General features: G+C 38.1%; 1 protein-coding gene across 1 annotated transcript in view; it reads left to right on the top strand.

The window, feature by feature from the left end:
* LOC136886717 (uncharacterized) overlaps positions 1–25,272 on the top strand; it is a 420,809-nt gene that overhangs the window by 393,276 nt on the left and 2,261 nt on the right. The window contains exons 30-31 of the mRNA XM_067159522.2: positions 2,408–2,551; positions 13,977–14,038. Of these exons, the coding sequence (XP_067015623.2) occupies positions 2,408–2,551; positions 13,977–14,038 (206 nt within the window). The remainder of the gene's footprint in view (positions 1–2,407; positions 2,552–13,976; positions 14,039–25,272) is intronic.

Genomic DNA, 25,272 nt, shown 5'->3' on the forward strand with positions numbered 1-25,272 from the left:
GGTATAAAAGTTGAAATTTTCACAGAATATAGGTTGGGTTGGCATAGTTTAAAAGCAGAAAAAAGGAACATCTAAGAGTCTTTAAATCAATACATAAAATAGTTATTTAAATCCATTATTTATGCAAAAAGTTATACAGTGGAACCTCGATTCTCCGTTTTTTGGAGGGAGCATGGAGAAAAAACGTACAACACGGGAAAACGGAAAATCCGGGAACGAATGAACTGTCAACAAGTTGGCTAAACATCACAAAAATGAAATATGTATACTTATAATCTTACAAACGCCCCTAAAGCAAACCAGACTACAGCCCCAATGGGCCTTCCGCCTACCAAGCGACCACCCTCGGTCCGAAGGCCTCCAGATTAGTAGGTGACGCATGGTCAGTGTGACGAATCCTCTTGGCCGTTATTCCTGGCTCTCTAAATCGGGGTCGCCATATCACCATTAAATAGCTCCTCAATTAAAGGTAATTGTAGAATGACTAAACCTGAAACCAGCCCTCATATCCAGGTAAAAATGCCTGACCTGGCCAGTAATCGAACCCGGGCCCTCCGGGTGAGAGGCAGGCAAATTAGACCGCGGGGCTGGCTTCAAGCGTTAATTACCGGTACGCGACTTAAAAATCTCGAAACTTTACATTCAGTTTTACCGGGGAAACTTTGTCAGTTTCCTCTGAAAACGGCATATTCTTTTGAAAACTTCTTTCAGTTCAGCAACTTTGATCAGCCAAACTCTTCGAAAAATCTAACACCTGTAACTCCAAACAACAATCGACCACAAGTAGATTTTCATTCTCTAATCTAATAAAATAAAGCACATTAGATACAAAAGCGTCCAACATGATGGCAAAATCCTGTTTTTTTTTTTTAAGTTTATCTTCCATTGTAATTTGGTCACCTGTATACTGTTTGTAGTTAGTTTATGGAAATCTTGTACTGCGTAAATTAAGCCTACATCGACTCTTAAAGGTTATGTTGAACTCGAGAATAAGATTTTGAAAGTATCAGTCCTCAAGTTCTCGAATGCATTATATTTAGTTCTGCTCGTCACTAATCACAATCAAATTGGAAAAAGAAAAAATATCATCAACATTCCAAAATTATGATTATTTGCGACCTTGAGCTCATCTGGAAAGCGCACTTCGCTGTACAAGTCGGTACGAGTGCGAAATGATACAAAGTTTTTAAATGTAACGTGCGCAAATAAAACAACTCCGGCTTTTATAAAGTTTTTAACACAAAAATGTGAAATTCCCAGTCTTAATACTAGGACGAAAACAGTAATAGGCAATCCCAAAACCTCCCATATCTTTATGTACAGTATGTAAGGTGCAACATCTGTTCTGGTCTCGATAACATAATCGTACACAATAATACTAAAATACCAAATTTGTGTTACTTAAGAAGGAGTAGTTTCGATCCCTGCCTGAAAGCCCAGTGACTATACAGTGCCCTGAGGTAAATGCCGAAAACCTGTTCGGCGATTCACTCGAAAAAAAAAAAAAAAAAAAAAAAAACCATCTAACTCTGGACATAATGTAGACGTTTTGCAAGAACGAACATTTGACGAAACTCGTTCAGTCTTCAAATAGAGCTGTCGAAATGCGCTCTGTCTTTTTCCAATTGTCGTGGACACTCTCTGCTTTATGATTTCCGAGGATTCTCTAAACAATACTACCCGAATGCGATACTAAGATGATCCCTTATGCAAGTTCACCACCGATCGCTTTTCCAGTACTTCTTCAAATTACTGCAATGACAGGACGTCAACACCAAGATCCGTAAGTATACCGTAACCGTCCTTTTGTAAGATACAGTTTCTTGAAAAAACGTGTGATCGAGGATTTAGCATTGATGGGACTGAAATTTCTGGACGATTGATCCGGGAATCGTTTCTTCGAAGAATGGATAATGCAGGATTTTTACAACGTGATTTAATTAGGATGCTCGCGGGACAACATTTTTTGAACTAATAATACGGGGAAACGTAGTTTCCGGGAACATATAATCGAGGTTCTACTGTATTGAAATTGCCTATTAGCACTGTCCTATCCTTGCTGTTGACCCTGATTACAATGTCATTCATAAAACTTGTCATAGGCTTTTCCAGTATCCAAAAATGTCATTGCAAGGTTCATTCCATGTTCCCAGTGCTTTTCTATAAGCATTCTTACGTTATTGATGCTGTAGTTCATTTCACATTTGAAATGGTCTGTTTTAATATGCCTTATTTTTTCAATACAAATTCTTTCCTCCATTAAAAGGCATACCATAGATTTTTGTTATAAAAATTGGAAAAATAAGTATGTGTATTATGCAGTTAGATGTGGTGTTTTCTGTTCTGTTTTAAAATGAATCCTTCAGTTTCACTTCCTTTTCTAATGCTTCTTTACTCTTTGTTTCAGGATGTAAATCACAGTCTTCCTTTGCAACAAATATTTAAGTTGCGTAAATGCTTCGTGCTACTACATAGGTTACCTGAGAATACTGTGAATAGCTTACGACCCTTCAGGAGAAAAATTAAGAAGAGAAAGAAGATAAATACTCGGGTAATGAATTCAATACTACATCAAATAATTATAAGTTCTGATTTACATTTGAAAATATAAGAGTACTTTGAACTCATTTGCACTTGAATTTTCCTCCGCTAGTGTAGAAAAATGTTTTATAAGTGAATTTTAGCCACATTTCGGCTCCTTGGCTGAATGATCAGTGTATTTGTCTTTGGTTCAGAGGATCTGAGGTTTCGATTCCCAGTTGGGTCAGGGATTTTAACCATATCTGGTTGTTTCTTCTGGCTGGAGGAGTCAAGTGTTTGTCCCAACAAAGACCTCTTCATTTACACACACCACATTACCAGCCATTTCAGGAGTACCTTTCTCTTGGGGTTGGTGCCAGGAAGGGCATCCAACTGTAAAACTGTGTTAGGTCCACTTGTGTTATGCAGTTCACTCCCACAATCCTACCTTACCGGACGAAGAAGTAACTTTGTTTCAGGATATGCTAATGTTTATTTTTCGCAAATTGTCGAGGACAGCGGAATGAGGTGTGACCACCTCAGTCGACCGAGTACAGTCATCTTATGAGTCCAAGGCATAGTGTGAATTTTTTAGAAATGGTACTTATTTTTATGGTAAAATTTTATTATTATTATTATGCATGGGATTACAGAAATAAAGGATGATATTAAAGAACTAAATATTGCTATAGATGATCTTAAAAACAAAACAGACAAAATGAAAATACTTCAAGACACACACACCAGCCTACAGGTCTAATGGGAGGGTGTTTTCAGTTGAAGAAAGGAAGGTAGCATCTCTCAGAATGAAGGAACATTAGACTGATAGGAAAAAAAAAAAAAATCCTTTGTGTATTTAACTAGTATGCCATAAAATGTAAAATGCAGTAAATAAATTATTAGACATTATAATGTTTTGAGATTTTACCATGTCAAAGAAAACAAAGAGAAATTCTTTACGTTTTATGGAGACTTAGCTCCACATTTTCAGAAGAGAAGCATGTCTGCCCTTGACTAAGACTTCTCTAACAATGACAGTTGGAACTTGAAAATACTTGTGTCTTGGTCTTTTGTAAATGGTACTCTCATTCATTACCAGGTGTGGGATGTGACACTGCCATCTAAGCTCAAAATAAGATGTTTCATATGTTTTGTGTGTTACAGAATGTTATTGTAGTATCCTGGACTCTTTTAGATATTAATAACTAGGGCCCAGATGTTTGACATGTCATATTTTATTTCTTTATATTCCATGGAAAATATAAGTTAAGCATGTTTTTTTTTTTGTACGGTGACTGAAATCATGTAATTTTCACGGGTCATATAAAATCATAAAACGTTTTTTGTCATCTTCTGGTATTTTTTCATATTATGGTCATATTTCTCCGTGAATTTTCATGTTTTTGTCATATTTTTATCTTTTCATTCCATTTTTGCATACCTACTTTCAGTCGTCTCAAAGACGGATTTTTCATATCTCCTAATATTGTCTGTAATTTCTTACAATTGTCTTTCTTTGAAATATATACTGTATGTATGTGAATTAAGAGGGTACGCTGTATAGAAAGAAACAAATGCATATAAAGCAACAGATTAGTGAGCCTCAATTGAACTCTAATGTTCTGACGTATTTCAAATATGGCCTGATAACATTGTGCGAAGTTGAGCGGTCTTCTTCCCGTTACAATCAGTGTTGCGTGAAAATAGAAGATCGTTCCTACTTGAAAACTTTAAAATATATGTAATTTGCTATTGCAATTCTTTCTGATCGCCCATCAGAATGTGACATTTATTTCATTCTGTGTAGAGTCAAGAGTTAGTTCTGGAATGAGTAATTAAATAAATTCAAAATATAATAATAAAATTAATATTATTAGTCATTTTTTATTATTGAATGTTCTAGATTTTCAAAGTATATTTTCAATATAATGTTAATTTAAACAGCAGCAAGATTTTGAAGATTTTGAAAACGTGACCAAAAAACTTTAAAGTCATATTTATTGTCAATATTTTAATACATTTTTAGGTCCTAAATGCTTACATATTTCTAACATTTTTAGGTCATAAACATTCGGGCCTTATTAATAACATAAAATACTTTATTAATTAAGTAATACCTGGTTGCCAACCAGTAAGAATTTACGTAAGTAGTTCCCTTCCCTGTTCCTTCACTATTGTTATTTCGTCTCATTTTCCCCAATTCGTACATTTCTCATCGCCAGATGTTTCATTCCAGGCTTGTGTCTATATTATACACCTGTCATTGTCATATGTTACGTACACACGTTATGTGAACTGCTTAGACTGGTTCTGATGGTTCGGTCAGCTTCCGCTTCGAATGCTAGCATTGTGCCACATCCTGGGAGCCATCTGGTGGCGAATGAACGTACCATTTTCACTTCTATTATAATGTCTAAATTCGAAGAGTCATTGTTTAAGAAGCCTTTCTCGTAGACAGTCAAGATTTATTCTTAGGACGCAGAGCACAGTTCTCTGCGAAACATACAGAATTTCACCTTATTTTCTTGACACGGCATAAGCCCAAAAGCCTATACAGTATCCGGGCCGTGAAAGCATCAATGGCAACTTTATTAAAATGTTTACTCATTAACCTTAGCATACACATACATTCTAAATATCGGTGTTCAGCAAACATCAAACAATCCATTCAGATAGCATTGTCATAACCCAAATCAATACATCGTCGCCTTCTCCTATTTATATATTCTTTAGTTCCTGAAATGATCGATATACTACATCTTGTTCCCCCTTGTAAATAAATACGTTTTAAAAAATATATGTTTTAACATTCATATTTCCTCGATGAACCATTTAACTTTCTTCCTGGCCCTCCAAGAACATTCAGTAGTGTTAGTAAGGGGTTGCACCTCTGCAGAATCAGTGGCAGGCGTGGTGGTGAAGGCCAGAGTGGTTGAAGATTCCATAGCAGTAGAAGAAGGCTTTCTGTCTGTTAAACTAAGCATAGTCGCGTCATCATTAAGAGCAGGCGGAGAAAACATTTCGTCTGTTGTTCTTGGTATTGTTGAAGTCGATGCCAGGCCTATTGGGTTCCCATCAACATGGAGCGAACCATCATAGTCTGTCAGAAGATGTGCTGCATGAGAAGATAGGTCATTTTAGAACTGTTTATTGTCCTCTGAAGGTTCAGCCATGTCCGATAATGCTGATCACAACTGATTGTGATGTTGAATCCAAAACCGGTGAAGTTGTGGACCAAAAAATTGGGACTGTCTAGGACTCAAAACCTCAGTTATAGTTGCTCTCGTCCATTTGCTTTCATGTTCTCAGTAATATCTTGCCCATACATCGTCATTAACCAAAAATTCTTTTGATCCTGAGCATGTTCCAGCATACGAAACAACCTGTTTTTGTTGTTTGTCATTAATCTTCTTCATTGTTGGGGATGATCAGAGAAGATCTAGTCTATTTCTCAAAGTGCATCCCATAAGAGCTTGTGCCCGTGACAGTCCTGTGATTGTCACATGGGAAGTATTGCGATAATCGAATAAAAACCTTTGAAGACATAATTCCAATTTCTCCATAGGCATGTTGTGCAGTGCAGCTTGTAAAGCTCCTTTTGTCGCCTTCATAGAATTTTCGGTTGCACCGTCAGTTTTTGGAGGAAATGGTGCACCAGTCTTGAAAATTACCCCCATTCGTTAAAAAGAAGAAAAAAAAAAAAAAAAAGAAAAGAAAAAAAAATGGAATTTAACACCTTCAAATGCGGAGTAATTGTCAGCTACTAGAACTTCTGGTAGACCAAATCTGGCCAATTCTTGCCGCAGCAACTTAATGGTAGTCGAAGCTGTCATTGATCAGGTCTGGAATTTAGGCCTACTGAAAATGATTTATGGTACGTAACTTTTAAACACACAACTTATACCTCCCAATTAATTTCACTCACATAGTGAACTGTATCACCTTCTGCAACAATTATTTCTTTTTGTTGCCTTTTGTGCACCAATTTGACAACTACAATCATAGACAGTATACTACATTCTTTCAGTTCTCTGCACTGCATCCTAGATTCTTGAAAAATATAACAAAAGCTGCTATCATTGCCATCTAGTGACAGAACTTGTTTCTGCATAGTACACACTATAACAGAGCCCATAAAAATTGTGGGCAGGTTTTTAAATTAAATGAAAAACTTATGGGCTTGGATAATTTTCAAAGGATGGCAGCCCATATAATCTGTAGATGGTGATGGTGATTACTGTTTTAAGAGGAAGTATCATGGTCACTGGAGTGTTAAAACCAGTGTGTGTTGTGGAGATGAGTCTACTCTTCGTATTTCTATGGCCTGGGGTGGTACCTGTTTCTGCATGTTCCCTTTCTGCCTCTCTTGACAATGTTATATGTTCCACAATATCAGCAATCACATAAAACTACTACTACTTAGAGTGCCGATTGGTTACCGGATGTTAGCGGTCCACATGGCAGTTTTGCTTTTGTTGACTGCAGTTTGAAATAGTTCCATCAAAGTATTGAATGAAGTCTCCAGGTTTTTCATTCAAGGTCTTCTGTGCTCATGAATGCATGCTAGTTTCCCTTTAGGTATTAACTGAAGGAGTCCAAACCTTTCAGAATTTCTCTGTTTTAGTTTCTACATCCTTCATGGGTCTCTGTAATACTTCAAGATTTCTTAAGGGACCTGGTCTGGAAATTCTTAAAATGTGTCTATCGACCCACATCTCAAACGCTTCTAATTTACATTGGCAGAAAATGAAATCCCAACACCAAGGAGGAGTTGTGCTAGACAAACAAAATTCCGGGGGGTGTTTGCACATCTGAAAGATCTGAATTGTTTAAGATATGAAAGATGACGCCTATTCAGATTTGTGCGCTAGTCAACAAAGAGTGCACTATGATGCACTGTACACTCTTGAGCATCAGTCATCGTTCGGTGTTGACGTGAGAAAAATGTTAGTCAGACATGCCTTAAGGAGATGAGGAAGGTAGTATTGACATCTTACTGAGATTGAATGAGGCCGTGTAATAGGTCTACAAGGAGGTGGATGTTCTTTCCGTGATATTGGAGAAAGTCTTGGTAGGGCTGTATCCACAGTGCATCAGTGTTGTAACAATGGTCACAAGAAGACCAGGGTTCAGTCGCAGACGGTCCATTACGGAGAGGGAAGACTCCGTATTTGCTGCATGGCTGTCATGCATTCTGCTGCATCTGAAACAGTCATTAGAGCTTCAGTTGGCACCAGAGTGACACAGCAAACCGTAACAAATCAATTATTTGAGAGACAGCTCTGAATTAAAATTGAAACAATTGATAAGGAGATTCCACCTATTCAATACCAAAGAATAAGAAATGTAGTGAATTACATTCTCATTTAATAATAATTATTAGAAATGGTACTGGTTTCGACCCTAGTCCAGGTCATCATCAGTCGATTAAGAAATGGAAAACAATGCATAGGATCAGTAGAAGAGGCAATATGCAAAGGAAATGAACGGGGGTAGACACTGTAAGACTTAGAAGAAGTAAAATACAAGTCATTCAAAAGAAAAACAGTGCGCAATTCTCTTAGCGGCAGCAAGGCACACGCAGCGCTAGGCAAAGTCCCACAATGATTACGAATAGCGGAGAACTGTTCAAAGTAATGAAAATCATTTTATTTTCCGTATTGAAAGAATCTCAATAATAATATAAGAGAATTTATTGGACTCCAACCTATTCAATACATTACAGGATGTTAACATTTTTAGTTAAACATCGTTAAAATGGAGACATGTTTCGCCCTCCATGTGGGGCATCATCAGTCATATCAAAGCACCTCAAAATTAAACCAGACGTCTGGTTAGAAATTATGAACCTAATATGTAAGAAAGAATACATTAAAAAACACGTACAAAGTCCTATCCTAAACGAAATAACAACAGACTAGTTATACATAGTAAAATACGCTAGTGGTTTCTTAATATTAAAATGAGGCCATCATATGCACAGTATAAAAATGAAAGTAATCAAAGTCTATATGATATTGAGTTCGATGGTAGTTCTACGTCCAATAAATTCTCTTATATTATTATTGAGATTCTTTCAATACGGAAAATAAAATGATTTTCATTACTTGTAATGATAAAGCCAACCAGGCTAATAAAAATAAAAATAGATATCAAAACCTCAAAATCAAAATCGGTAAAATTTCAAAAGATATCTTATTCTTAAAAGAATGTTTAAGATTAGGTCTGGTACCGAATTTCTTAAAATCAACTCAAAGGAAAAACATTCCAATACTCAAATCTAAAGACGTCCAAAATAAAGTCAACACCATCTGGCTTAGAAATGAAATTAAACTAATGTATAGAAAAAAATCCCTATTAAACCTGCAGCTCTACCGGGAACATTTGATCACTGCTCAGTCATTATCACCTCTCGAATGGAGCTCATACCAAAGACACATTGCACGTAAATTGCAGAACATATTAGACAAAAAACAAAAAACCTTAGACCACAAGTTGACATGTCTATTAGAAAAGAAACCTAAATCCATAAACCAAAACAAAAATAGAGAAACTTTCACCTCCTCACCATCAATTTATCTAACACCACATTTTCGGATAATGAAATCAGTTTCTTTGACCAAGGCCTAAAATATAATTGGCCTAGTCCAAATAAAGCCGAGGACATAATTACCACAATAGCCGAAGTTGAATCCAACATAAATAAACAAATTCCCTTCGACAGACAAAATGACGTGAGATATGAGATAAAAAAGAAATTACCCACCCTTGTAAAAGAAGTTTCCGACATCAATAATTTCACCGTTCTCAAACAAACCCACGAATTAAGAAAAAAGGTAGACACCAATAATGTTATAGTAACGAAAGCCGACAAAGGCAATGCCGTAGTCCTAATGAATAAACACAACTACATCCAAAAAACGGAGGATTTCTTTTCCGATAATTCTTACTCAATAATTTCAAAAGATCCTATCTTAAAAATTCAGCGTAATTTAAAAACAATCCTAAAAAATTCACCTTTTTTATTTAACGAACACGAACATCAAAAACTCATCAACATGAATCCCAAATTACCCACCGTCAGATCACTGCCAAAAATACATAAAAATGACGTTCCCATTCGACCCATCATAAATAGCCGAAATAGCCCAACGTACAAAACTTCTCAGTTCCTCCAAAAATTCCTTAAGAAACACTTCACATTTCACAATAAACACCCTATTAAAAACTCAATAGAATTATGCGAAACTTTAAATAAATTTAATTTGCAGCCTAACCACATAATGTGCTCATTTGACATTACCAATATGTTCTCGAACATTCCCGCTAAAAAAACTATCGAAATCATACGAACTAATCTTTCTAAACACAGCACCTTAAGTCAGTTAGAAATAGAAGAATGCTTACAATTACTAACTTTCGTCCTTCATAACAATTATTTTACGTTCAATAATAAGATATACAAACAAGAAGGTCTAGCCATGGGTGATCCCATTTCGGGAATACTCGCCGAAATTTATATGGACAACCTCGAAAATAGTAAAATAACAAACAGCATTAATGGTTTGTGTCTTTGGCTACGCTATGTCGATGACACACTAGCAATAATAGACAAAAGCTGCAACAATAGTGAAGACATACTAACTTACTTAAACAGCCTTGATAATTGCATCAAGTTTACTAAAGAAGATGAGGACAATAATTTCATCAATTTTTTAGACATTACAATCACCAGGACCTTAAACAATTTCGATTTCCAGATTCACAGAAAACCTTCATTCACTCCCACAACCATAAAACAAAATTCTCTTCACCCACAATCGCACAAACAAGCCTCATTTTACAGTTTAGTGTACAGAGCGTTAAAAATTCCCATGTCAACCGTCAGTTTAAAAAAAGAAATAAGTACCATAAAAGAAATAGCTGTTTTCAATGGATACAATCCCTCAATCATACAGAAAATAATCAATAAAGTGAAATTGAAATTGGCCACAAACCTCTCCCCAATAAAAATTAATAAGCCTAAATATGCATCATTCACCTACATTAACCCCATTATACATCAAATCGCTACCCCTTTAAAAAAACATGATATTAGGGTAGCCTATAAGACCCATAATTCTAATCAAAAGCTATTTTTCAACCACAATAAGATAAACTCGGACAACAATAAATTTTCGGGCTCTGGCATTTATAGACTGAAATGTGCTGAATGTAACAGTTCATATATCGGTCAAACTGGTAGAAGCTTTGCAATTAGATATGCAGAACATTTCAATGCCCAAAAGCACAATAAACACTCAGCCATGAGCATCCATATGAAAGACACCGGACATAGCTTTACCACAATCGAACAGGATCTCCAAATTTTAAAAAGACTAGATAAAGGCAGGCTCATGACCGAGTTCGAAAATTTATACATTTTTTTGGACCAAAAATATAATAAGAATAAAAATTTAAATGATCCAATAGACAACCGAAGCCCTCTTTACGAACAATTAATATTTTCGCTCAATAGTTTAAATCTGAAAGACAAAAGACTTGTTAACGTCCTCGAAACAAGCTCTCCAAGCACCCCCACTAAGCCGCTCAACTCATCACGCCCCTATTCTCCCTCCAATACACACAACTCCTCCCCAAGCGCCAATCACATACCCACAGCCCCGCCTTCTCAAATCCACTCCCCTCCTCTAAGATGTCACACGTACAACACGAGGAGTAGGACATTAGCGACAGCCAGTGCTCCACAAACCTCCTAACAATTAGGTAACAACTCAACAGCTTTTAAGGTAAATTTTTAACTTTCACATTTTTCATTTCTCAATCATTTCCCCTTTTCTTGTCTTTTTCCGTCATTTCACTTAACTAATTAAGACAAATCCTCCATTTTCAGATTTCCCTCACATGTAGGAAAGCTCAAACACCGATTGCACTGCACAACATTTTCGACCGTTGCCCATTCAACCAACAACTGACTTTCCCACACTTCAACAACAAAATATAAGCAAACCTCTAGTCAACTAGGAAGAACCTAATGATGTTTCTAACTATCTTCATTTGAAGCCGGTGTTGTTTTAACTCTGTCTTAGCAGAGCCTCAGTTTATAATCAACAAAAGCTGTTCACTTGCACTGTGCACTCCATTCAAATAGAGAGTGACCAACGGAGTTGACTACCTCATGAATCCTAGGGCGAGTTATTTTGGTTGGAGCCAAATTACAAATAGACAAATTGGAATGTTTTACCTCATCAATTTTAACAACTATAAATAAGTGTACAGTAATTATAAATTGTGTTTTATTTTGCCAACATTTGTATATACTACGTAGAACTACCATCGAACTCAGTATCATATAGACTTTGATTACTTTCATTTTTATACTGTGCATATGATGGCCTCATTTTAATATTAAGAAACCACTAGCGTATTTTACTACGTATAACTTGTCTATTGTTATTTCGTTTAGGATAGGACTTTGTACGTGTTTTTTAATGTATTCTTTCTTACATATTAGGTTCATAATTTCCAACCAGACGTCTGGTTTAATTTTGAGGTGCTTTGATATGACTGATGATGCCCCACATGGAGGGCGAAACATGTCTCCATTTTAACGATGTTTAACTAAAAATGTTAACATCCTGTAATGTATTGAATAGGTTGGAGTCCAATAAATTCTATTATATTATTATTGAACTGTTCAAAGCCAGTTATTTAAACACTGTCAGGCATAAAGTCACATCACAATCGAACACATACGAAGGTCCATATTCGTGTAGGAGTTGAAGACGAGCAGATTCATTGAAGCAACTTGCCAGCTCCCGGTGATCAGCGCGACACATTCAATATCAGGCACTGTGGTTTCAAACGCCAAAGTAAAATGGAAAATAGCTATATGGACCTTCGTATGTGTTCGATTGTGATGTGACTTTATGCCTGACAGTGTTTAAATAACTGGCTTTGAACAGTTCTCCGCTATTCGTAATCATTGTGGGACTTTGCCTAGCGCTGCGTGTGCCTTGCTGCCGCTAAGAGAATTGCGCACTGTTTTTCTTTTGAATGACTTGTATTTTACTTCTTCTAAGTTTTACAGTGTCTACCCCCGTTCATTTCCTTTACATATTGCCTCTTCTACTGATCCTATACATTGTTTTCCATTTCTTAATCGGCTGATGATGACCTGGACTAGGGTCGAAACTGGTACCATTTCTAATTATTATTAAATGAGAATGTAATTCACTACATTTCTTATTCTTTGGTATTGAATAGGTGGAATCTCCTTATCAATTATTTCAATTTTAATTGTGATATTCTTCAATACGGAACAATGAAATTTTTAACTTTAAACAGACAGCTCTGAGTCGCATGTTCTGTAATGTTCATGTTATTAACTCCGAATCACTGCCATATGCAACATCAGTGGTATCAATCTAGAGCTCATTGGAGGGCGGAGTAGATAGCTGTTTTATTCTCAGATGGAGCTGTTTTTGTGTTCTTGTCAGTGATGGCCGTAGGTTGGTAAGGAGGAGGCCAGGTGAGTGCTCGGAACCAAGCTGTCTGCAGTGTCGACAGTGGGAGTTACGGTCTGGGGAACAATTTCCTTTGACAGTAGAAGCATTCTCGTCATTATCCCAAGAACCTTGACAGCGGATTTGTACGTCAGATTGATGATTGAACCGGTTGTGCTGCCATTCATTCGCAGTGATCAAGGGGGTGTTTTCTAACAGGATAACGATTGTCCTCCACTGGTGTCACCCAGTGTCCTCTGCAGAGTGTTGACCAGTTGCCTTGGCTTGCGAGATCAGCAGACCTTTCGCTCATTGAGTACGGATGGGACATTATGGGACGACAAATCCAGCGTCATCCAATACCAGCATTAACTGTTGCTGATTTGACTGACCAAGTGCAACAGGCTTAGAACTCCATCCCACAAAATGACCTGTGACACCTGTATGGCACAATGCATGTATGCTTGCATTCAAAATTTTGGCGACTACAATGTATATTAATGTACCGCTATGTCGCATGTTTGTGGCGCATACTTGAACCTGTGACCTGGAAACGTTAATCAAATAAATATTGTACGTGGACAGTTGTTTAGCTTAAATTGCATTCATCTAAACTAATGTCTTCTTGGTTTTTGGATTTTATTTTAACCAGTATATTTTATAGTGGTTGCAGTCAGTGTCCATGTTACCACACCTTACAATAAATCTGTGAAAACCAACCAAAGCCTCTTCTGCTTCCTTGCTGTGTTTTTGGTTTTTTTTTTTTTTTTTTTAAGCCTTTGTTCCTCGAAGGTGTAATGTATTTCCTTACGTTGTGTTTTCTTGTTGTCTTTTCCTGATTAATCCGAGGCTGATGACCATGCAGTTAGGCCGTTCAGTACCCACATCATTCCTATCATTATCCATTTTCTTGAAGATTAATTGAATTCATAATTGCACTGTTTTCCACAGGCTGGTGTTCCTGGTGCTGAGGACCAAATTAGTACCTGTGACAACTCAGCTTTGTTAGAACGGTGAGTTCTTCGGTCACCAATTTCAGGAAATTAGTTGTCTAATTAAAAGTGTCTGCAGCAGTCCTTAAGTTGTAGGTGTGTTTCTGGTCGGTGCTAAATGAGCAAATGTTTTGGAAGCCAGACAATACTTGGATATGATGTCGGCAGCCCTGAAGCTGGTTTTCCATGGTTTCCAAATTTCATATGAGGCAAATTCTGGGAATATACCCTAATTAAGGCGACGGCTACTTCCTTCCCACTCCTAGCCCTTTCTTATCCCATCCTCGCCATAACACCTGTCTGTGTCGGTGAAAGCAACTTGTCCCAGCTGATTCAAGAATGAAAATTCAACTAAAGGGTCACTCTAAGGAACCAGCATCTACACATCTCGGGTTTAACCTTAACCCTTCAAGCCGGTATTAAAAGTTGGCCAAGTTTTACCCTACAGCAGTGATAAATTTTAGAAAAATATCACAATTTTACATGCTGGCACAAACATTGCTATAACTTCTAAATGACTTCTATGATTTTGTTCAAAATAAGTGGATACGCAGTTCATGTCATACAGATGTTGTATCTACAAGCAGAAAGGTGGCATGCAAAGTAATAAAATGCCTAATTACCTTCTTGTTGGAATAAAATTTGAATCAACAGGCGTCCATGACCACTCAGGTGAGCATTCACCTATATTACTATCATTATGTACATCACACATAATTTCCTGCTGTCTATAATTATCATCACTAACACTTTCATTATCACTCAGATTATTGTCATCACTACTTTAATCTAATATGCATTCGAGAGCTGCGTTAGATAAATACAGACCATGTGAGGACGCCGCCATGTTGTTTACAACGATCGACGTTGATGAAACAAATTCTTTTTACGCCAACCCTATGCCGCATTATGGTAGAAGATACTCCTGTGCATAGAACGATACCCTGTGTTGCGAGCCGTGCTAAAAGTTAACGCTGACAACCAATGGATGGCACGCAGATGTACGTCTAAATTATCGCTAGCCTAGTCCGTTCAGGTATACGTCAAACAGCTCCTGGCTTATGGTTTGTAGGTCCATACATGTACACGTCGAACCGGCTTGAGCGGTTAAATGTATACCAGGTGAACTCGCTGTAGTTTTATGTTACCCATTGTATATCAACTAGCTGAAAACATTGGTCCCTACAATTTGACAAATACAGTAAAACCTCATTAAGACATTTCTGCAAGGGGCAAGGAAAAAGAACGTGTTACATGAGATAACATACTACTGAATACATGAATGTAAACTATCTGACAGGGATATGAAAGCACTAGATATGTTATATTTTCCGACGTGAGGGCATTTTACATTATGTATCCATGGGTACAGTGAAAACTATGTCTACCATTTCTGAAGTTGGTAGGAGAGTATTAAACGGTGAGCAAATATGAAAACCTTTCCCGCTGGGCTTATACAATAACAACCATGCACTGAAAAGTGTGAAAAACATCAGACAACAAGTATGAAAACATTTGCACTGGGACCCATCAAAGTATTATGGAAGATCACATTCTTTCTAAAACAAATATTAGTAAAAGCCTTATATTTCGGACCAGTGGGTTGTTAAACATCATTTTCTGGTTACACCTTTAAGACAGTGAATTGGAGGTTACACTTGGCCGACATTTTGAATCCAACAAAACTTCGACCAACTCGACTGATCGAGTCGAAACTCAAAGGTGCGAGTTTCAACATTCGCGCCTCCTCTGTACACTTAGAGATGCGGATGCCAGTTCACTTTCTGAAGAATTTTAATTTTGTCTTCATTAGTAAGGAATTTCATGACTGAGGCTATCACAAAACTAATATGGACCCTGCTAGTCAACTTCACATGATTATGTTCCTAACCCAGATGTTGGCTATCTTGTGACAAATATTCGCTGCCCTCCTTCACCATACCACTCAATACAAAATAAATTTCTAACTTCCGAATGGAAAGTGAAATATAAGCAATAACAGGCTCACTGGGTTATTCAGCAATCTCACTGCTAACCGGCAAGCAAAACTTTCTTGTTCCCGGAAGATGCAGCTTACCTCGTGAAGTTCAGGAATTCAAGTTGCATCATCAACAACTTTCCCAGACCTGCCACCTGCGGTGTGGACTCTTGGTTCAGGGCTAGGAAAAATGTGGTCGTACTAAGCGGTAATAGTGAAAATTCGTGATGTGATAAGTGAGGTATTTTTACAGTACAACCTCGATTATATGTCCCTGGAAACTACGTTTTCCTGTATTATTTGTTCAAATTATGTGGTCCCGCGAGCATCTTAATTAAATTACATTGTAAAAATCCTGCATTATCTGTTCCTCGAAGAAACGATTTCCCGGATCAACCGTCCAGAAATTTCAGTCCCATCAACGCTAAATCTTCGATCATGCATTTTTCAAGAAACTGTATCTTACGAAAGGGCGGGTACGGCATACTTACGGATATTGGTGTTGATGTCCTGTCATTGCGGTCATTTGAGGAAGTACTGTACTGGAAAAGCGATCAGCGGTGAACTTGTACAAGGGATCATCTTAGCATCGCATTCGGATAGTATTGTTTAGAGAATCCTTGAAAATCATAAAGCAGAGTGTGCCCACAACAATTGGAAGGAGACAGAGTGCATTTCGACAGCTCTATTTGAAGACAGAACGAGTTTCGTCAAATGTTCGTTCTTGCAAAACGTCTACATTATGTCCAGGGTTAGATGTTTATTTTTTTTACTTTTTTTAAGTGTATCGCCAAACAGTTTTTCTGCATTTCTCTCGGAGCACCGTATAGTCACTGGGCTTTCAGGCAAGAATCAAAACTGCTCCTTCTTAAGTAACACAAATTTAGTATTTTAATATTATCGTATACGATTATGCTATCGACACCAGAACAGATATTGCACCTTACATAGACTACATAAAGCCATGGGATGTTTTGGGATGGCCTATTACTGTTTTCATCCTAATATAAGACTGCGAATTTCATGCTTTTGTGTTAAAATGTTATAAAAAACCTCATTTGTTTTATTTGCGCACGTTACATTTAAAAACTTTGTACCGTACGGTACCAACTTGTACAATGAAGCGCACTTTCCATCTGAGCTCAAGGTCGTGAATAATTGTAATTTTGGAAGTGTTAGTGATATTTTTCTCTTTCTAATTTGATTGTGATTAGTGACGGGCAGAATTTAATATGCATTCGAGAACTTGAGGATTGATACTTACATTCAAAACCATATTCTCGAGTTCAACATAACCTTTAAAAGTCGATGTAGGCCTAATTTACTCAGTACAAGATTTCCATAAACTGACTAGGAACAGTATACCGGTGACCAAATTACAATGGAAGATTAAAAGAAAGGAAAAAAAAGTGATAGTTTAATATCTCGTAACTCAGGCCAATATAGGTATTTTTTGGAGAGAAGTAAGTTTAAGATGTTATAAAAACTATCCAGTTATAACGATTGTTTTACTCACCAACGTACCTAACAAAAAAATATTAATAATAATAATATTGATTGATTTTTTTTAACGATTTTCGGAGACTCCAAACAAAACCGCACATTGCACAGAATTTGAGGTTATCGCTTATTGAGGGCCCCTTTACTGGTTTTTTCCTCTAAAAGTGGGGGGAAGAGGGGTCTAATATGTGAGTAAATATGGTATTATCTAATGTGAATATTAGGATTTTTTAAAATTTCCACGAATCTGATCCGACTGGGCGAGTTGGCCTTGCGGTTAGGGGTGCGCAGCTGTGAGCTTGCTCCTGGGAGATAGTGGGTTCGAACCCAACTGTCGGCAGCCCTGAAGATGGTTTTCCATTTTCACACCAGACAAATGCTGGGGCTGTACCTTAATTACGGCTAGGCTGCTTCCTCCCCACTCCTAGGCCTTTCCTATCCCTCTTCAATAATGTGGAGCTGTTCCTTAGTCATCAACGACCTGTAACTAGAACTCATACAGACATTCTAAACACATGATACTACTTAAATTGATGCCACATAAATGATACGAATTATATATATGGCACACTTGTTGCTTATGGCGGGAATAGAGTTGCCAAAAGAATGGGCAGAAATATACAAAACATATTATACCTGAAAAAGAAACAACTTAATTAAATTGTTCAATTTATTTACTCAAAGTTAGTTTCATGTTTTCACTTTCAGATAGTTTATGAATTTATTTACTCAAAATTAGTTTGGGCAGCCTGAAGAGTTCAACAGTTATAAATGAACTGTGTCAAAACTGAAAAGAGATGGCTTCTGTTATTACAGAAAGATTTTAACCCATTCAACACCAAACCCGTATATGTACGTTTTGGTGCAGTGTGTACTTCACCGATCTCGTATATGAACGGGATATAGTGTCATGCATTGAAATTCCATGGAAATGCTCAAAGAAGTTCTGTAGGCAGATATACCACTCCATTTCGCTTGTTTTGAAAGCGATCTGATGTTATTTCAGCTTCGTTGGAATGGAACATCTTTCCCGCTAATGTGTAGTCATCATGGCGTATTGAAGTATACGTTCAGCTCTTGTTGACAAAGAAATTGAATGTTTCCTCTTAAGTAGTGATTCTGGAGAGGTATGTTTTGATAATGAAGACGGAGAATATATAGAGGGCGATAGTGAGCTACAAGAAAGTGCGAGACAAAGTAGTAATGGCGAATCTCATGCCGAATTGTCACCCCCTCCTCAGGTAAATTCTTTTTCCCCCAAATATTAATGATTTTGATAACATCAGTTCTTGGATCAACAATTTTATATTATATTTCAGTAATAACATCACCGAGCGGAGTAGCCATGCGTGTTAACATGCTACGGCTATGGGGCCAAGTTCTGCATTCGGAAGGTGAGCGAGTTCGAACCCCACCTTTAGCTGTTCTGAGTTTTTTTGTTTCCCTTTTGCACTCCCAAGCAAATGCCGGGACAGTCCATTTTCATAAGCCACAGCCGATTCCTTCTACTTCCTTACCCAGTTTCATTCCCCATCATTCATTTCATGTTCATTATCTTCTCAACCGAGGTTGGCATCAGGAAGGGCATTCGGCCATAAAAACAAGCTGTAAAATATAATCTCACGTCATCCCCGACCCCGTTGTAGGCTGCGGGGTTAAAGGGACGATATGCATTCCATTAATAGTATCAGTCAAAAATTATCTGTAAAAGTGCTTCTTCCTTCAACCCTTATACTGCTACGCCCGAGATATCTCATAATACGTCACGACCTTGCTGTGCCCGAGATATCTCGTTGGTAACTTTAGCTAAATTTGTAAAAAGGAAATATATACCTTTAGAGTTTCCTTTGTTTTTCAAACTTGAGTGGCAACAAGCTACATCAGTCAAAACGGAGACTGCATTTTAACGCTATCTGCGGTCAAATATCTGAAATAATGCACTCAGCTCAGTGCGCAACCTAGGTTGGCAGTCCCACAAATCACCTGTGTCCAGGGTTTGTAAAAATGGCTTCAAGTAGCGGACGGTGCGTTCTTTCCGAGTTCGAACTTATAGAAGCTGTGAATGCCCTTGAATCGGAAGATGAGTACTCAGATATCAGTGATTTGGGTAGTGATGAGTGATAGTGCTGAGCCTCAAGTACCAGCTCCACAAACCAGGAATAGAAATCATTCTGAATCTGATTTATTTCAATGGCGCATGGGTAATATGTTTACTCCTGTAATACACAGTTTTGATGCAGTTCGTCGGGTATATCATTCTGTGTGATTCATGATGAACTGACGGCTTTAGATGCATTTCAGTGCTTCTTTTCACGACAAATTATGGAGCATATAGCAGTTGAAACAAACAAGTACTTTTTGTTTGTTACGCAAACAATACCACCATCTCCAAGTTCGAGGCTGCAGAAATGGAGGGAAACCACACCTGAAGAACTGTACGTCTTTCTCGCATTGACAATGCTTATGGCAAGAATGAAGAAACTTACAATTCTTGAATACTGGTCAACGAATCCTCTAATAATGACCCCGCAGTTCTCAGGTATATCTTATTATTGCGGTTGTTACATTTCAATGACAACAACAGTCAGGCTGAAGGTGACCAGCTGTATAAAATAAAGCCTGTAATTGACCATCTCAGAAACAAGTTCAGAGAAACGTTCACCCCATTTCTGATGAAAGTTTGATGATTTTCAAAGGCAGGCTTTCATTCGTACAGTTTATCCCATCAAAGAGACACAGATTTGGAATAAAGGCATTTGTTATCTGCGATTGCGAGACCGGATATGTGCTGGATTTTATTGTTTACACAGGGTCAACCACAGAAATAATTCCTGAATGTGAATTTGGGGTATCAGGTGCGGTTGTCTTGATGCTAATTGAAAGGTACTTGCAGAAAGGACATGAATTGTGGATAGATGACTGGTATTCAAGTCCACAACTGTACAATCAGCTACACAAAAACAAAACCAACACATGTGGTACCACCAGGAAAAACAGGAGAGGTATGTCGAAATTACTACAAAATTGAAGAAAGAACAAACTGAATCAAAAGTGACAGGTAACATGATTGCCATCAGGTGGTTCAATTGTAGGGAAGTTTGTATGCTGACCACGCGGCATACTGACAACATGAGACCTGCAGGGAAGACGGACAGACAGACAAGACTGCCTTTAGAGAAATCCAATTATGATATTGACTATAACGAGTACATGGGCCCTTTTGACTGGTCAGACATGATGATCAGTTCTATTGAGTGTGTGCAGAAGTCAATGAAATGGTACCGACATCAGTTCTAAATTCTCGTGCCCTCTTCAATGTCAAAACTGGACAGAACATATCTCTAGCAGATTTCCAGCTACAGCTTATAAGGGAACTCATCCAGAAGTACCACGTATCTAGACAAACCAGTAAAAGATGATGTCCTACATCTGGTGACCAACCACTCATACTGACGGAGAGACATTTTCCATCCCCTGTACAACCTACTCCAAAGAAGAAATTTCCTACAAGATGCTGCCATGTCTGCTCCAACACAACTGGTGAAAAGAAGAGGCGAGAAACTCGGTACATGTGCATCAAATGTGACATGGCTCTCTGTGTTCACCCCTGCTTTGAAATATACCAGACATTCGTGAAGTTCTGAAGATGGACACATTGGAGTGTCTGCTATAAATTATGAAGCAATTTGGTGTAAATTAGGTGAGTTGATATTTTAGAACTTGGCATTTTCACTACATTTCTTATTTTGGCCAACCCTGACTTAAATTTAATTTTTGTTACATTATTCAATAATGAAATGTTCTTTGGTTGCTTTTTATTAGGAAATAATTAGCCATAACCGATCTATTCAAGGCGATGACCAGTGAGTACTTTGACTCTTATGGACAACCCTGATTTGTAAAATAGCTAAAATGGCTCACATTCATAATTGTTGAAAGAGCGTTGTGAAATTTGGTGAGAATTTAGCACTTGTGAAAGAGGAATATAGAACTTTTATAGGAAAGTGTATTTTTGGCTCCCATGGACAACCCTGATTTTTTTAGTTGTTAATTTTTGTGGAAAAAATAAAATTGAAAGCTGTTCTGGAATTATTTTTCCAGTTCATATGAAATATCTTGCACAATTTTCATATATTTCATGTATTTTGAGGCATTATATTTTTTAAAAATAATTCAGCACGGAAGGTTTGGACAGTCGCTCACAATATTAGCAGCGAAAAGGTTTAAAAAAAAACTGGCCCAGAGGGTTCTTCTGGTCATCAAAACTTGGCATTGAAAAGGTTTAAGAAAGTAGAGGTTAGTCAGAACACTTAATGCGCCAGAATGGATTAAGTTTGTGGAGAAGGCCTGTGCCAACAGCTTACATCAGATTATACTGACAAAGTGATGTCCTGATGATCTCTCCTGTTTTTAGATTATTTTTGGCTTTGATGACTTGAATGATTTACCCCTTTTTAACAAACTAATATACCTCCTAGGAAGATTAAGAATAGGATGTAAGAAAATCAAAAGGAGGAGGATATTATATGAGGTGAGATTGGCATTGATTTTGTTAAGATTTATTTTTTTAGTAGATAATTATTGTTTAATAAGATTTATAAGTTTTCAGGGTTATGTGTGATTTATATTTTTAACTTTTCCCCTTATGTTTACCGCCTATAATCTCAGCCACCCTACCACAACAATGACTTTTTTCAACTAATCATATTTTTGATTATTAGACCAAATTTAATTAGAATTCTATTGGGCTGAGACGGATTAGGACTTGTTTCTTATTGTTTAGTTATTTATTATCAAAATGTTAAATCTTATAATGCGGGGTTGTTGACAGCTTTATCTAACCGGATTGACCCTTACTTACTAACATTCTTCGTCTTCCTAGGCGCTCATATAATTTCATCCATAAGATTAGCAAGGTCTTGGACAGTGCAACGATGCACAATTCCATGCGGCGCTGTGCAGCTGTGTTGGGGGTGCGGTGTTTAACATGACAAGCTGTGGTAAAGAAGGAGGGGCTGATACAAAACTGCTTAAAGGTGCTATTATCACTTTTTGCATAAATAAAGTATAGATTTAAATAACTATTTTATGTGTTGATCTCAGGATGCTAGATGTTCCTTTTTCTGCTTCTAAATCGTGCCATCCTGACCTATATTATGTGAAACTTTTACCTAATTTTGAAGCTGAAAATTGGGATGGGGAAGTGGATGCTGTAGGCGAGGAAATGTGGTATTTTACTATTAGTATTTGTTAGTACTTATTAGTATAAATATTTAACACACCGGGCGAGTTGGCCGTGCGCGTAGAGGCGCGCGGCTGTGAGCTTGCATCCGGGAGATAGTAGGTTCGAATCCCACTATCGGCAGCCCTGAAAATGGTTTTCCGTGGTTTCCCATTTTCACACCAGGCAAATGCTGGGGTTGTACCTTAATTAAGGCCACGGCCGCTTCCTTTCAACTCCTAGGCCTTTCCTATCCCATCGTCGCCATAAGACCTTTCTGTGTCGGTGCGACGTAAAGCACATAACAAGAAATATTTAACAAAGGTATACAATCACAAATGAAAACTTTCTTTCAAAATTTCCTTTCCTAAAGTTAGGGAGTGGGGATTATCCGTGTGTATGCAGTATTTCTAATCCGTAACTTTTAACTAAAATGCCAACCAGCTTGTTGCCACAGTCTGAGTTCGGACATTTTATACCTATTGTCAGGTTTCAATGAGGCCGCGACTAACCTGGAGAGCAGACTTCTTTTACGGCTGCTGCTAACCTGGAGAACAGACGCTGCCTGCTGGATTTCAGTGATATTTCCTGTACTGGGGGGTCCAAAATCCAACTGAAGGAGCTCCTCCACCCAAAGCCGTTTGCCCCTCTTAGAGAGTCGGGTGACTTTCCATTGCCCAGCACCAAGTCGGTAGCAGGTAACCATTACCAGATAAATGTGAAAGAAAAAAAAAAACAATGGCTAGCGGATGCATATGTAAAATACATCCGCGGTATCCCCTGCCTGTTGTAAGAGGCGACTAAAAAGGGTGATCAAGGGATGATGACGTTTGAACCATGAGAATACTTTGTGATCAGTACCATTATGGGCAGAATAACATGGGTCAATGTTGCTTGCCTAGTACCACCTTGTGGGGAAAACCATGGGTCTATATTACATAGGAGCACTGCCATTATATGAGGAACATTACGGGTTTGGGCGTTGTTTGTGTTAATGCTCACCATGTGTGCTCTAATGGTTGGTTCCACTGTGTTCAGAATGGGTCTGCGTTACCTATGAGTAGTACCATTTTATGAGAAATACCGTGGGTTTGGCTGGCACCCGTGATTAGTACCACTGTGTGAGCAAAACCATGGGTTGCCTGAGATTAGTAGTATCATTATGTGAGGAAAACCATGGGTCTGCATTGCCTTTAGGCATTGCCATAATGTGTGATACACTGTGGGTCTACATAGCCTAAGATTAGTACCATTATGTGAGCAATACCATAAGTATACGTGGCCTGTGATGAGTACCATTATGTGAGCAGCACCACGAGTATACATGGCCTGTGATTAGTTCTACCGAGTGGGGAACACTGGGGAAATACTGGCGCCCGTGATTAGTCCCACTATGTGAGGAACACCATGGGTTTGTGTTGCTTGTGAGTAGTACCCTATTGTGTGTGATATATCATGGGTCTACATTACCTGTTATTAGTACCACTATAGGAGGAACACCATCGTTCTGCTTTACCAGTGATTAGTACCATTATGAGGGACCGGTGACCTGGATTTTGGACCCCTTTAGGTAATGAGTATCATCCCAGTAATGAAGACATAGTGAATTGGAGCCACTGATTGTTTTTATTCTACGATCATTTTTTCATCGTCATTCATTTTAGGTTCTAGTCAGTGGATACATTTTAAAGTTTTAAATACCATTTCGTTCACCTCGTACCATTAGGGGCCGATGACCCAGCTGTTAGCCCCTTTAAAACAATAGTCATCATCATTAAACGTGAAGAAACAACGGGAGAAGATCCAAACATCACACATGGCATTCCTTGATGTAGAGAAGGCTTTTGATCATGTTCCACACCAGCTGATGCGGTATGCTCTCCATTAACATGTCGTGCTAAGAGACTCACCGACTGAGTCAAAACTCTACAACCGGGCGAGTTGGCCGTGCGTTTAGGGGCGCGCAGCTGTGAGATTGCATCTGGGAGATAGTGGGTTCGAACCACACTGTCGGCAGCCCTGAAGAAGGTTTTCCATGATTTCCCATTTTCACACCAGGCAAATGCTGGGGCTGTACCTTCATTAAGGCCACGGCCGCTTCCTTCCCACTCTTAGCTTTTCCTATCCTATCGTCGCCATAAAGCCTATCTATGTCGGTGCGACGTAAAACAAATAGAAAAAAAACTACAAGAACACCTGTAGCTGTGTTCAGTGCTTGGTTGGCCTTTCCAACAGTTTCCCAGGGATGATTGGAGTGTATCATACTTCTGTTCATTGTGGTCAAGGACACCACCACACGAGACTTATAGTTTAACCTTTTACACTCCTATGTCAAGTGGGACTTGACATTAAAACATTAGGCTTGCGCTCCGATGTCTAGTCCCACTCGACATGACAATAGCTTGTACTTGCATCGTTCGTATGACAACTGTGCTCTGTTCCAGTATTGGAGATCTATTTAACGGTCTTCGAGAGAACATTTTCCCTATTTAATATAGTTCACGGGAATCGTTATGAAAGTTTACCGATTGTAAAGATTGAATGTCAACACGGCTT

The sequence above is a fragment of the Anabrus simplex genome, chromosome X (assembly GCF_040414725.1).
Source record: "Anabrus simplex isolate iqAnaSimp1 chromosome X, ASM4041472v1, whole genome shotgun sequence".
In the NCBI taxonomy this organism is placed as follows: domain Eukaryota; kingdom Metazoa; phylum Arthropoda; class Insecta; order Orthoptera; family Tettigoniidae; genus Anabrus; species Anabrus simplex.